Below are 16,102 nucleotides of genomic sequence, written 5' to 3' on the forward strand. Positions count from 1 at the left end.
TTCAAAAAATGTACAGAGTCCAATGCCAAATTTTAATATGTTTTTTATAAATAATAGTGGTATAGAAAAGAAGTTTGCTATTAAGTTGGGTTTTTAAGTGTACTTTGGGGGGAGCTATATTTGCTGTTATTTCATTTGGATGTGCTCTCATTCATGAACAAGAATTAAGAGAATGAGACTTTTTAAAAATGAATTTTGTTATCCTAAATATGAGAGTTGTAATGAGCAATGAATGGGGTGATACGTGTTTGGTATCTCCTGCACTATTAATATATGCTGAATAAATGGTAATAATTATTTTATGGTAGTTGCAATTTATTTTGTAATTTTTTATATTCATTTCTTTAAAGTTATTTTTTATTCTTAAGTAACATATACACAGATTTAAAACATCAAACATCACCAAAATGCTTAAAAGAAGAGTAGCAGTCATTGCTTCACTCCTTCTGCTTCTTGGAAAATTATATTCTAAATAATCTATGTATTTTAGGGACTTCCCTGGTGGCACAGTGGTTAAGAATCCGCCTGCCAATGCAGGGGACATGGGTTCGAGCCCTGGTCTGGGAAGATCCCACATGCCGCGGAGCAACTAAGCCCGTGTGCCACAACTGCTGAGCCTGTGCTCTAGAGTCCACGAGCCACACCTACTGAGTCCGTGTGCCACAACTACTGAAGCCGTGCACCTAGGGCCCATGCTCCCAAACAAGAGAAGCCACTGCAATGAGAAGCCCACGCACCACAATGAAGAATAGCCCCCGCTCACTGCAACTAGAGAAGGCCTGCGCACAGCAACGAAGACCCAGCACAGCCAAAAATAAATAAATAAATAAGGAAATAAATTTAAAAATAAATAAATAATCTATATATTTAAAAAAATATATTCAGTTTTAAAGATATGTATCTTGATTTATCAATTTTAAACATTTTCTGTCTCTCTGCCCTGGTAGTTGAGGATTTAGCTCTTTCCCAATACTGTCCCCTTCCCATCCACCTCTTCCCCCCAAATCATCATGGCATAATTTTAGTTTAATCATTATTATGATTTTATAAATATTGTTCTCTGAAGAGCTAAGAAATATACTATGATTATAATTGTTTGCTTCCATAAATGTTTTTCTGTGGTTAAAATAATTCTCATTGTTTGCATTTGCTTTAAAGCTCTATACCTCAATTTTTTCCATATGTTCAGTACGTTCTGCCAAATGGTTAATGATATTAGTTTTCAAATGTTCACCTAAGTAATGTTAAATTATTTATGGTTTTCTTGGAGCTCCCCCATACAGAGTCCTCCGTCCTTCTCTTCCTTCTAGACTGTTTGCTCTCTAGGCCTGCTGCTCAGCTGTCATTCTGGAGCTTCCCTGTGCCACTTTCCTGGGTCTCAGCTCCTATTTCCTGAATCTTATGCCTTCCTCTTTCTTGATTTATTCCTTCATCTTTCTGAAATACATCTTTTTTTTTAAATATTTATTTATTTGGTTGCACCAGGTCTTAGTTGAGGCAGGTGGGCTCCTCAGTTGCGGCTCCAGGGCTCCTTAGCTGCAGCACGTGGGCTCCTTTGTTTTGGCAGGTGGGCTCCTTAGTTGTGGCAGGCAAACTGTTAGTTGTGGCATGCATGTGGGATCTAGTTTCCTGACCAGGGATCAAACCTGGGCCCCCTGCATTGAGAGCATGGAGTCTTATCCCCTGCATGACCAGGGAAGTCCTCTGAAATACATCTTTGAGTAGCTTCTGAAGAAAGGGTATAGAGGAGGTAAAAATTTTGAATTCTTATCTGGAAAGGTTATCATCTAAAGTAACAGTTGCTTTGGGCTTCCCTGGTGGCACAGTGGTTAAGAATCCGCCTGCCAATGCAGGGGACACGGGTTTGAGCCCTGGTCTGGGAAGATCCCACATGCCGTGGAGCAACTAAGCCTGTGTCCTGCAACTACTGAGCCTGCGCTCTAGAGCCCATGAGCCACAACTACTGAGCCCGCAAGCCACAACTACTGAACCCAAGAGCCACAACTACTGAGCCTTTGTGCCACAAATACTGAAGCCCACACACCTAGAGCCTGTGCTCTGCAACAAGAGAAGCCACCGCAATGAGAAGCCCATGCACCACAACAAAGAGTAGCCCCTGCTCGCTGCAACTAGAGGAAAGCCTGTGTGCAGCAACAAACACCCAATGCAGCCAAAAATAACTAACTAAATACATTTATAAAAAAAAAATAAAGTAATGCTTTCTTTATAGTTTGGGTGTAGAATTCTGGGTTCAGAATTCAGAGTTTTGTATTTATGTTTTCATAATATTCTAGCTTTCAGTATTGCTATGGAAAAGTATTGTGCCATTTATGGTATTCATTCTATGTATGTGATCTGGTGTGTTTTGTTTTTACTTCCCTTGTCTCTCTTTCTCTGAAAGCTCTGAGGGTCTTTATCTCTGCAACTGTAAGATTTAACAGGGACGTACCTCGTTTAGGTCTTTTTCATTTTGCTGAGCACTCAGTTGATGCCTCAACCCATAAATGCATCAGGTTTTCTTATTTTATTTCTTGTATAATTTTGTCCCTTTCTATTTTGTTTCTACCATTCTAGAACCCCTCTGATTTATATTGGACTTTCTGAAGTGATGCTCTAATTAAAAAAATATTTTCTCATATTATTAGTTAGGGTAAGACTCAAAAGTTTATAACAGAAAACCCAAAATAAAGAATGTAAAAAATTACAAAATAAATTGCAACAGTACCTTTATCTGAAGTGCAGAGGTGGTCATGCCAAGGCTGATATGGTACCTCCAGAATCAAGGGGGAATGAGACAGCTTCTCTTTTTTTGCTTTGCTATTCTTGGAACATAGGTGGCTTCTGTCCTCAGGATTGCCTCATGGCCTTGAATAGCTGCTGGAGCTCCTGGCCACATTCCAGGCAGCAAGAAGGAGAAAGGATGAAGGACAAAAAAGGATTTCCTAACTATCTGTCTTCCTTTTAAGGAACTTTTTCAGAACTCCCACTTAACAATTTCCATTAAATCTCATTGGTTGTAATTTAGTGACACCTAGCTGAAAAGAAAGCTTGGAAATATAGTCTTCTAGATGAGCATATTGCCACTCTGAACAAAATCTGGGTCCTGCTACTAATGCAGAAGAGAAGAAAGACTCTTGGGTAGGCAATTAATTGTTCCTGCCATTTTTGGTTTTTGTTTGACTTCGAGAGTTATTCTCAACTTTGTCTTCTAAATCTTCTATTGAATTTTTAATTTTAACTATCAAAATTTTAATTTCTAAGAGTTTTACTTGTAATATTATTATTCCTTTTGCATAAAATCTTATTCGTTGTTCATGGATATAATATTTTTATCTTTCCAAGTCACTTTGGAATAGGACAGACCTTGTTTTGTATGCTAACACTGCTACTTACTAGCCAGGTGACCTTGAACTGAGGCTTTCAATTTTTAAAAATCAGGATTAACTTTGTGTTAACTCTGGGCTTTTCTTTTTTTTTTTTTTTTTTTGCGGTATGCGGACCTCTCACTGTTGTGGCCTCTCCCGTTGCGGAGCACAGGCTCCGGACGCGCAGGCTCAGCGGCCATGGCTCACGGGCCCAGCCGCTCTGCGGCATGTGGGATCTTTCCGGACCGGGGCACGAACCCGTGTCCCCTGCATCAGCAGGCAGACTCTCAACCACTGCGCCACCAGGGAAGCCCATGGGCTTTTCTTATTATAAAAAATCTGTATGAACATTTACAATAAACTTAGAAAAAAACAGTAAAATAAAGTTTTTAAGAAATAATTCAAAACAATCACTTTTAAGAGTTTGATATTTTCATTACCTTTTCATGTCAACTAATATATCTCGTAACCAGATTACAGCTTTGAAAAGTAATATCCCATAAAATAAAAAGTACTTAAGAGTAGTAGGTACGTAGTAGACCCTGAGTTATAAATATAGTGGAATATTAAATATTATACCTAACAACTTTTACCTTGAATTGATTTCTACTTATAGTAACAGAAAGCACTGATACATCTATGTATCCAGGCTGTTGTGTTCAAAGACACCTATTTTTATGATGGCTAATGCAGGTCAGGTTGTAGAGTTGTAGAACCCCTCTGATTTATATTGGACTTCTGAAATGATGCTCTAATTTAAAAAATATGCTGATATGAACAGATTTTTATTCTTTGTTAAAAAACTGACCTATTAAACATTTTTTAATTAGAATATACATCTGTATAATTTTTTGTATATGCACAAAAAGAAAGTCTGGACAAGAAAGTAGTTTCACAGTAATTGAGTCTGGTGGGTGGAATTAGGAATAGGCAGATGGTGGATGTGGTAGGAAGGACGCTTTACACTGTGTGTTTTTAAAATATTGTAAATTTGTGTAGCATATGACTATATTAACTATTCAAACATTAAATGAATGTATACATATTTACTGTATTTTATCTGATTATAGAATTATTTTAAATTCATATTTGTAAAGAAATGAGATATTTGAAAAGAAATACAGAAAATTAAGATGTGAAAGTCACCTATAATCTTATACCCTAGAGATAACTACTGTTAACATTTGATACATTTCTTCCAGTTATACATTCATTATAAACTTGTATTTATATATATTTGCAAAACTGAAATACTCCATGGTAATGTTTTATATTCTGCTTTTTTCTCCTACTTACTGATTATGTTATTTGTATCTTCCCATGTCTTTGAGAGTGTAATTTATTTAACCATTTCTCCATTATTGACTACTTAGAGGTTGTTTCCAATTTTCACTGTTATAAATAACTTTGAGGTGAAGTGCGTGGTAGGTACATAAAACGTAATGTCCAGCTCTGATTATCTCCTTGGGATATTTCTCCAAGAGAGAAATAATTGTATTAGAAGCTGTGACCATTTGACATTTAATATCGTATTAGATATCTATATGTTGAAAGATACTTTTCTTTGTGATAGAATAATACACAGTTTTTTCCTCCAAGGAACATCTGAATGATAAAAATACCATCAAAGCTGTAGAACAGCAGCAGCAAGAGGAGGAAGATGAAAAGATTAGAAAATTTATCAAAGCGAAAAAGCGTCTTACACAAATGGGGAAAGCAAAAGAAGCTGAAACACACAGGTCAGCTTCTAAAATAATTTTTGTGATTAATAAAGTACTGTCTGAAATTATTTTATTTTAAATCAGAAGTTGTGATATGGGAGTAGTCTTTAGGAAAAAGGTCTCATTATTTATGTCAGGGCGTTTAGTGACATGGTGATTTCAGCTTGGAGCACGTGAGTTGGGGTTCCCTTGGAATATTGATGACATCTGTGTGGTAGGTGGTTGGAAATACTGAAAATCTCTACTTTAGGAGAGGGGTATGAACTGGAGATGGCTTCGTGAGCCATTGATGTACAAGTGGGAACTGGAACTGTGGATACAGGTGAGCTCACCTGGGGGAGTAGGTAAGAAGTGAAGGTGACATAGTCCCTAGGGAAATCCATAGTTAAATGTCAAATGGAGAATGAAGGTAATATGAAGACCAAGGAATAGTTCCCAGAGAATGGAGGAAAAGCAGAGAAACAGCAAGGGAGGGGGGATGGAGACTCAGTAAGAAGAGAGCAGTCATCAGTGTTAGATCACTAGAGGGATTAAATGAGATTTTAAAAATGAAGCACCCATCAGATTTAGAGGTCATTGCTTACCTTAGTGAGCAGTTTGGGGTGAGGTGAGGTAAGAGACTTACAGTACATCCTGTTTCTGTCTAGACCATGCTTTTCACTTGTGCAAAACCCTCTGATGGCTTTACATCACACTTAGAGTGTTGACTATGGCCCATAAGGCTCTACATCCATCCTAATTCCCAGCCGACCCCAGCCTCCTCTCTCAAACCTCATCTCTTACTGTTCTCTCTTTCTTTCCCTCTTTGTCACTCACACTGGACTTCTCCTGTACCCTCTTTGGGGAATGCTCACCTCCTTTAACTCTTTCAGATCATTACTCAAATATTGCCTTCTCATTCAGGCCATCCCTATGTTATTTAAAATTACAAGCCCAGGGCTTCCCTGGTGGCGCCGTGGTTGAGAGTCTGCCTGCCGATGCAGGGGACCCGGGTTCGTGTCCCGGTCCGGGAAGATCCCACATGCCGTGGAGCGGCTGGGCCTGTGAGCCATGGCTGCTGAGCCTGCGTGTCTGGAGACTGTGCTCCGCAATGGGAGAAGCCACAACAGTGAGAGGCCCGCGTACTGCAAAACAAACAAACAAACAAAACTAATATAGTAAAATTACAAACCCACACCCCACATTGCTTATCACTTTAACTGCTTTCTTTTTCTTTGTTGAATGATACAGCACTATTTTAATTATTTATTTTGTTTGCTGTCTCTCTACCCCAACTATTGTGAAAGCTCCATGAAAGTAGAGATTTTTAATGTTTTTGTTTACTGTTATGTCCCAGTACCTGGAATAGTCCCTGGCACATAGTAGGTAATCGAAGTGTTTAAAATATTGTTTTTGAAAGCCTAGATGAAATGTCACCTTTTCCATGAAGCCTTCCTTTTTTCTCATTTGCCCACATCATTTTCTAGCTTTCTCATGGCATTTATCACTTTTGCCTGCATAGCTATTTACATAATTGTCTTTTCTCCACTTTAGATTGTCATTCCCCTGGGGCATGTGCTGTGTCCTTTCTCATTGTTTCTCCCATGTTGCTTTGCAAATTCACTCAATAATCAGTGAATACGTCACAACTAAATTTAAAAGTATATTTTGCCCAATTTCCTTAATGAAAATGCCCCCATTCCTTTAACAAATATGTAGTTATTGTTTCGTTTTGTTTTTTAATTCTATTTTTATTTATTTATTTATTTTTGTCTGTGTTGGGTCTTCGTTTCTGTGCGTGGGCTTTCTCTAGTTGTGGAGAGCAGGGGCCACTCTTCATCGCGGTGCACGGGCCTCTCACTGTCATGGCCTCTCTTGTTGCGGAGCACAAGCTCCAGACGCGCAGGCTCAGTAGTTGTGGCTCACGGGCGTAGTTGCTCCGCGGCATGTGGGATCTTCCCAGACCAGGGCTCGAACCCGTGTCTCCTGCATTGGCAGGCAGATTCTCAACCACTACGCCACCAGGGAAGCCCCTGTAGTTATTGTTGATGATGTGCCAGGCACCATGCTTGGCCCTGAACTAGAGAGAGGACTTACCCTGTCTCTGACCTTGGAAATCTCACAGTGTAAAAGGAGAGTTATTTATCTTCATATAAACAGATGAAGTCAATAAAGTACTATGAATAAACTGCAGACAGGGCATAGTAAGGATGAATTTATTCAGGATTTTGATAGCTTTTTCTGTTTTTGAGGTTAAATTTAAAGAAAGTCCTTTGACTTATTTTTATAATCTATGTGTTCAATATTAGAGCAAGTAGGATAGTCTAATAAAGTATTTAAAAATATTTTTCATGTGGAGAATTTTACACTTTATTTCCTATACACACACATACACAAGATCATACTATATGCATTATTCCCTTTGGATTTTTAGAATAGACTTTATTCTAAAAATAAAGTATAAAATAAAGTATTAAAAATAATTTCCACTTAATATATGAAAGGAGCGATGGGGCTCCCTTTCAGTCTTGTAAAAGACTATAAAATATCTGACTCTCTAAATAAAGTATATTGGCTCCATAAAAAATCCATTCATGAAGACTTGACAAGTGATGGTTATTTTGTTATAGGCTAATGGAGGAACGGAGAGAAAGAATAAATAACTTCCTGAGTAAACTAATGAAAGAGAAATTTGACAATCAAGATTTGATTATTGCTAGAGATATTGCAGAAGCTGAGGCTGAATGGAAAAAAAGAGAAAGAGAAAAGTATGAAAAAAACAAAGCAGAATTAAAAGCAATTGCAGAACATAGAGCTCTTGTGGTAAGCAATTCAATGATGACAAATAAAAATCAAAAAACAAATTTGAGCTCTTTACACTGTAGTTTCTCCTTACTCCCTCCTAATATACTCCCTCTGCCTCCCTGACAAAAACTAGCAGATTTGAAAAACAATGTATAAATTATCTTCCTGTAGTCTTGAAATCAGACCATGTTTAATTTCTAACAGAAAATGACATGGTAGACAATTACAAATAAGATCTTTATAGATGCAAAGTAATAATAATCTCTTCTGTTTCAGAAGAGATTTGTTTGCATCTGAAGTGCAAAAAGTTATTCATTTAATATACCTTTCGTTTGAATGTTTTTAAGATAAATCAAGTAAAAATTACCCCATTGTGTTTCTGTATATCTTAATCCTTCAGAATGTATCTCCTACGTGACTGACTGTCATAAGATATAAATTGGATACTTTATAAACATTGTAGCAATTAATTTTTTACCTTACAAATATTTCCCTACCCTGAGATGGTCTTTTCTGTTCCTGAGATGGTCTTTTCTGTTCCTGTATTTTTTTAAAACCAGTATCATTCTACTTACGTTTTTATTGTTTCTTGATATTAAGGAAATAGAACAAAATCAAAGTAAACTGGCCACGTGGGAATCAGTCCATGTGTGTCCAATTTTCTGCCCTTGCATTGCTCCTGGCTGACTTTCTGCTTAGAGCTTTCTAACTTTGTGCCTTATTGAAGGCTGTTGGTTGCTAAAAATGGTTTTAATTTTTTCCTTTGCCTTTTATCATCTAGATAAAAAATAAAGAGGAAGAAGAAAGACAAAGAAAAATAGAGGCTAAAGAACAATTGCTAGCTGTCCTGAAAGCAGACCAGATTTTCTGGGAGCATGAAAAGGAGAAAAAACGGAAAGCTGATAAAGAACGTCGAGAAGTTCAAGATGCCCATATTCAGCAAATGGTAATTATTCCTAAATGTTTATACTTCTTTTAGCAATAAATATGTAATATAGAGTTCTTGATAGTTTTCTGTTTCCTAAAGCAGTTTCCTTTATCAAGTAAGATCAGATGGTCATTATGGTTATGACACAATAAAATGTATTAAAAATGTGAAGAGTTAGTTTTTGTTTTTATGGGTATTGAAGTTCTCACACTAGGTTTATGTCTTTTGCACAACTATTTATCCTTCTTTAGTTTCTATTGTGTTTTGATAAATATTTAAGAAAATACAAATGCAAATGGCAGGCCATGATGCTTCCTTTACTTTTTCCCCCTCTTTAAAACCACTACCCAGAGAATATGTTGATTGGGATCACATAGGTTTCATATTTGAGGTGAGTGGGGGTCCCAGAGATTTTACAACATGTATGGAAGACCTGGCAACCAATCATTTGTGTCTAAAAACTGTTTTCCAGAATAGCTGTACCATTTTCCATTCCTACCAGCAATGAGTGCAAGGACAAGTTGCCCCACATCCTTGCTAACACTTGTTATTGCCATCCTTTAATTTTTAACTATTCTAGTATAGTGTTATCTCATGGTGTTATTTTGCATTTCCCTAATGACTAAAGATATTGAACATCTTTTCATGTACTTTTTAGTCATTTGTGTGCCTTGTGAAGTGTTTATTTAAATCTTTTGCCAATTTTTTAGTTGGGTTGCTTTCTTTTCTCTTTTTATTTTTTATTTTTGGCTGCATTGGGTCTTCATTGCTGCACATGGGCTTTCTCTAGCTGTGGCAAGCGGGTGCTACTCTTCGTTGCAGTGCATGGGCTTCTCATTGCGGTGGCTTCTCTTGTTGCAGAGCACGGGCTCTAGGTGCGTGGGCTTCAGTAGTTGTGGCACACAGGCTCAGTAGTTGTGGCTTGTGGGCTGCAGAGCGCAGGCTCAGTAGTTGTGGTGCATGGGCTTAGTTGCTCCGTGGCATGTGGGATCTTCCCGGACCAGGCTCAAACCTGTGTGACGTGCATTGGCAGGCAGATTCTTAACCACTGCACCACCAGGGAAGCCCTGGGTTTCTTTCTAATTGTTGAGTTTTAACTTATTTTTTTAATGTGGTGAAATATACATAACATAAAATTTACCATTCAAACCAGGGGTCCCCAACCCCTGGGCCCCAGACTGGTAGCGGTCCGCGGCATGTTAGGAACCAGGCTGCATAGCAGGAGGTGAGCAGTGCGCGAGCGAGCAAGGCTTCATTTGCCACTCCCCATCGCTCCCCATTGCTTGCATTACCACCTGAATCATGGCTCACATTACTGCCTGAACCATACCTCCCCCTCCCATCCGTGGAAAAATTGTCTTCCACGAAACCGGTCCCTGGTGCCAAAAAGGTTGGGGACCACTGATTCTATTTTTAATCATACAGTCCAAGGGCATTAAGCACATTTACACTGAGGTGCAACTATGAATACTGTCCAACTTCATAACTTTTTCATCATCCTACTCTGAAACTCTGTACCCATTAAACAGTAACTCTCTGTTCCCCTTCCTCCCAGTTCCTGGTAACCAGTGTTCTACTTTTTGTCTCTGTGAATTTGCTTATTCCAGGTACCACATATTAGTGGGATCATACAATATTTGTCCTTTTTTGCCTGTCTTATTTCACTGAGCTTATGTCTTCAAGGTTCATTCATGTTGCTGCATGTGTCAGAGTTTCATTCCTTATTAATGCTGAATAATATTCCATTGTACATATATACCACAATTTGTTTATCCATACATCCATCAATATATATTTGGGTTTTTCCCATTTTTTGGCTATTGCAAATAATGCTTCTGCACATTGGTATAAGATATCTGTTTGAGTCCCTGTTTTCAATTCTTTTGCTTATATACCCACAAGTGGAATTGCTGGATCATATGGTAATTATATGTTTAAGTTTTTTCAGAACCACCATACTGTTTTCTACAGCAACTGTACCATTAACACTCTGACCAGCAATGTTCAAGGGTTCCAGTTTCTCCAAATTCTCAACATTTTCTGTGTTTGTTGTTGCTTATCATAATGGATTTAAAATGGTATCTTATTGTGGTTTTCATTGCATTTCCCTCATGATTAGTGATGTTGAGCCTCTTTTCGTATGCTTATTCAGTCTGAAGACTTCCTTTAGCACATTTTATAGCACAGGTGGGCTAGCAATAAATTCTTTCAGTTAATGTTTTTCTGGAGATGTCTTTATCTTGCCTTTTCATTGGATATGAAATTATTGGATATCATTTTTTTCAGCCTTTTGAATGTTTGTTCCAGTGTCTTCTGGCCTTCACTGTTTATGACTAGAAATCTGCTCTCAATCATAGTTTGTCCCCTATATGTGATGTGTCATTTTTCTCTTGAAAATGAAATTTTTTCTTCATTTTTGGCTTCCTGCAGATTGACTATGATGCATTTTCCTTGAGTTTTTTCTATTTGGGATTTGTGGTGCCTCTTGGATGTGCTAGTTAATGTCACCAAATGTGGGGAGTTTTCTGTTATTTCTTCAAATATTTTTCCTGCTTCTTTATCCTTTTTTCTTCAGGGACCCAATTTGCACATACACAGAGACATCTGATATTATACCAGAAACCTCTGACAATTCTGATCATTTTTAGTCAATATTTTTCTTTGTTCCTCAGATGGGACAGTTTCTATTGATCTACCTTCAGATTCACTGGTTCTGATGTTGAGCTCATCTAATGAATTTATCAATTATTGAACTTTCAACCCTACAGTTTTCATTTGGTTCTTTTTTATATTTTTTATATTGTTTCTATTTATCTGATTAGATTGCCAGTTCACTCATTCTGAGCATATTTCCTTTAATTCACTGGATATATTCATAACTGCTTTGAAATCTAATTGCTAAAGTCAATACGCAGTTTCATTCAGTTAGTTTCTGTTTCCTGGGAATAATGTAACACGTTTCTATTTCTTTGCAGGTCTAGTAATTTTTGGTTGAAAACTTGACATTTTATAGAATATGTTGTAGATTGTTTTGTTCTGAGAGTTGTTGCTTTTTTTAGTAGGCAACTGCTTTCCCTGGACGCAAGCTATGAAATCTGTTTTCACCACAGAAGGTAGCCTCTGATGTCTTTGCTCACTTTTATTTTTTAAAGCCTCGACTCCTAGGGTTCCTCACTGTACTGGTGTTGACAGTCATCCAATAATATGGGTAGAGTTTATGTTCAGACACCTTCAGCCAGTAATGTTTTTACTCCTACCCTTGCTATGCAAGCTGTGGGCAGGTTGAGGGTGGTAGTCCAAAGAACACTAAATTCATAATTTCTCCCAGGCTTTTTTTGCCAGGCTCCTGAGGTATCCTGTGTGAATGTGTTTTATCAGTTAGTCAGGGATGTCTGTAAAGTTTATCATTTCAACTCTTCTGTCTCATTCCAGAATCTCCCCCTTCAATTTCTAGCTGCTTTGCCACTCAACCCAAATAGAATCTGACATCATTATCCAGTTAAATTGCAAGTTTTCACCTCCTGAGCTGGAGGGATAGCAATGCCCTCCAAAGAATGCCAGAAACTTGCGGTTCTTACCTTCTGATTTAGTAGCAGTTTTTCATGAAAAAACACTTCTCAAGTAGTTGCTTGTACATGGTCACTTACCAGTGCTCTGAAATGGTTGATTTTAATAATTTTTAATAATAAACTTGTTTTCTGTGGAGAATAATTGGCCAACCTCCTCATGTGGCCATTATCAGAAGTAGGATCTGCCATATTATTTTGAAGCAAATTCCAGATATCATATCATTTTATCAATGTATATTTCAGTATCTTATCTCTAAAGCTCAGGGACTCTTTAGAAATTAACAATCACAATTCTGTTAAAACATCTAAAACAATTAACATTCAAAAATATAAAACAATTAACATTCAGCATTTAAATTTCCCCCAGATTGTCTCATGAATATTTTTAGTTTTTGTTTGAGGATGAAACAGGGTCCATATATTCTATTTGGTTGATATGTCTTTCAAGTTTCTTTTAACCTATAACTCCTCCTCCACCCCCATCCTCTGTTTTTGTCTTAGGTTCTCCCTCCTTGTCTCCATTATGTTTATCTTGCAATTTATTTGTTGAAGGAACAGGGTTTCTTATCTTTTAGAATTATTATAGTCTGCATTTTGCTGATTGGATCCCTGCAGGGTAGTATTGTTCCTCACATTTCATGGAAAATCTAGTTTAGGTCAGATTCAGGTTCAGTTTTTTGGTGAAAACTCGTAACTGGTGTTGTGTATTTCCATTAGAAGGCATGTAATGACTGTTGTCTCACTTTCTGTGATACAAACAGCCTTTGATGATTGTTACCTAGATTTAATTCATCAGGTGGAAAAATGTCAGTATTTTCTGCTTCCTTCTCATCGATTTGCTGAAGTTTTCAAAGAAATTTTCATGATCAGCAGTTTCTCTGCAGTACAATTTTAAAAGAAAAGACAGGATATTTGATTCTTTAACTGTATTTTCGAGTTTTCAAAATAATTAGCTCTCTAGCATCCTCCAAAGGTATTTGTTACTTTACCCCCATGTGTTATAATTTTTAGGGTTTTAAACCAGTATTTTAAGTTTCTTTACAAATCTGTATTTATGCTTAATGTATATAAAGTTTAAGGTACCAGTCATGTATTCCATTATGGTTACCTTTCCTTCCATTCTCATTTCTTTTCTGTACTTCAAATATTTCTCCCTGTTCCCTCAACATCTTTCTACAAAACTGCTACCAAACCAATACAGTATATCCCAACTGCTCCTTGTTAAGATCCCAAATTACAGCATTTTACCATTGATGAGATAGTTCTTAGTCTCTCTGATTTTTTCCTGTTATTGAATATCATTTTCTATTTTTCAAACTCCTAGTATCCTATCCCCTATTCAACATATAGCATGAAAGCCTGTTTTGAAACATAGCACTCAGTAACAAAAATTTGCTATTTTGTATTCATATGGTGGTTTTATTTCCTCACAAATTTCAATTCCTGGTAGATATATCAGGTTTAAGCTACTATTTTATGCTGAAGTGTTGGTTACTGAGTTTGAAATATATTTTCATGAATACTATATTCATAAGTAGACAAAATCTTAATTTTTGATACTCAGCATTTCTTAAAATGCTTCTGAGAAGACACAAGGAAAAGGTGTCAACCAAAACTTTATAGAAATCTTTAAAAACCCATTAGTCACCTCATATAAGCAGTTAAAAGAACAATGGTTTTGTAAATTATAAAGTTAAAAGAAAAAAATTATGAAATGTTAGTAAACTGGCTTTTGGTAGGTAGATTGCTTATTTCTACCTAGCTCCAACATTGATAAATGTCACTTGTTCCAACTTCAAATTCTTAGGAAAGAGAATGTGACTGGTTTAACCACTTAATTCAGATATTCATTGCTGACTTAATCTTATGTGGCTCAGTCACATGGTATATCTGGCTGATTTGGGACAGTGGGTTTGGGTGCATTCCTTCAGAATAGTGGATGGATGGGGACAGCGATTGATTATTATGTCTTCTACACTTGTCAAAGTACACATCTTCTAAATGGTAGAAACAGGATTTTAAACTTGGTTATTTGATTTTTAATTTCATGCTGCATTGTTTAAAGATGTACCATCACATAATACTGAGCCACTACTTTGAACATGATACTGTTGTGAGAAGCATGGGAGAATTTATGAAATAAATTATAGTATATAGTTGTTAAGTCAGGACTTGTCAAATATCAATGAGTTTAGAAAGCTCTATCTGCAACTTCAAATGCTACATATATTTAAAAAATTGATTTTTTTTTTTTTTACTAATACAAAGTGTATTTTTTCTTTCCTTCCCAAATAGGCCCAAAATAAATTTAATGCACTGCAAGCAAAACAAGCAGAATTAGAGTACTGCAGACTTACTGAAGCTCTTGTGGCTGAAAAGGAGAAGGAATTTCAGGATTATGCCAGAGAAGTAATTGAATCTGAGTCTGAATCAACAAACAAGTATATTTATCCTCTTGTAAAAGCTGTACAGGAAGGACCTGGAGGTGGTCCTGGGCCAGTTCTTGTGGACAGAGGTGTATTAAGACCCAGGTATCAGGCAAATGATATTACTGGAGTCCAGCTCCCTTTTTATACCTCTCAGGGATCAAAATATAATAATTTTCAAAAGTCTAAGGGAAGGCTAGGTTTTACATGGTAGAAAAAAGTTTATTTTTAAGAAGACTAAGTCATAGCTAATATTATGAGCTACAAATTCAAGTGAATTATATACTTATAATTTGTTAATAAAGCTGCTTTTCATCTAAGTACAATTATGTCTGATCTGATTCTTCCCCATTCAAGATTAAGTCAGATTCCATTTTTTATTTTGATAAAACACATACACAACCAAATGTATAATTTTAGCCATTTAAGAATATTCAGTGGCATTAAGTATATTCATAATATTGTACAACCTGCACCTATTAGTACACAACTGCTCTGATCTGCTAATTTGATAAAAAGAAACCATAGCTAAAATTTGTGGCAAAGATGTAAATTGGAACTAGGACATTTTGGGTATTGAGAGGACTTGGTGGGGTGGGGGAGGTGTGAAAATTATGAATCCACACTTAAAAAAGAGACACAGTACTAGGTTAGGAAGTATGTTTAGGAAAGAAACCTAGAAAGCAATGAAAATAGAAAAAGCACATTGAAACTAAAAGTATTTTAATAACAGATTTGCACAGTCCATATGAAGCACTCACATTTTACATATTCTCCTGGCTTAATAAAACATTTAAAAACACTCCAGAATTTGAGAGTTTAATAATATTCACCTGCTAACACATATAAACCACTGAATGGTCAGAACGTTTTTACTTAAGCATATATATTTTCAGTGACTAACTCTCAAGTTAACTAGGTTAATTTTCCCTAAAACCAAAAATAAACAAGAAACCAAAAACTAGACAATCTGTTTTACAAACTCAATTAACACTTATATGGCTTTACAATGGTAAGTGTTATATTAAAGCTGGCAGGCACAGAATATAATACAGTGTTCCTGCTGCTGAGAAATTTGGAGGAATTAAAAAGCAAATAGTAGCATTCCAGTTGACAGAAATGCAAATTCCATGTATAACCTTAAAAGTCTGCTGAGGCAAAAGACACCTTGCAATGTGAAGCACTATGATTAAACAGTTACACTAGAACTTATTCCTAAACCTGGAAATTGTCACTGCTGGCTAAATTCTTAAAAGAAGTTCAACATTGTTAAACTCTTTGCTCAGTTTTTTCCTAATACAATTTCTGT

At 36.5% G+C, this 16,102-nt stretch overlaps 1 protein-coding gene across 1 annotated transcript in view; it reads left to right on the forward strand.

Moving 5' to 3' along the window:
* Positions 1-15,107, forward strand: part of CFAP210 (cilia and flagella associated protein 210) — a 36,841-nt gene extending 21,734 nt beyond the window's left edge. The window contains exons 6-9 of the mRNA XM_030852420.2: positions 4,965-5,104; positions 7,696-7,888; positions 8,652-8,816; positions 14,663-15,107. Of these exons, the coding sequence (XP_030708280.1) occupies positions 4,965-5,104; positions 7,696-7,888; positions 8,652-8,816; positions 14,663-15,007 (843 nt within the window). The 3' untranslated portion in view covers positions 15,008-15,107. The remainder of the gene's footprint in view (positions 1-4,964; positions 5,105-7,695; positions 7,889-8,651; positions 8,817-14,662) is intronic.
* Positions 15,108-16,102: the final 995 nt, after the last annotated feature.

This window comes from Globicephala melas, chromosome 7 (assembly GCF_963455315.2).
Source record: "Globicephala melas chromosome 7, mGloMel1.2, whole genome shotgun sequence".
NCBI lineage: Eukaryota > Metazoa > Chordata > Mammalia > Artiodactyla > Delphinidae > Globicephala > Globicephala melas.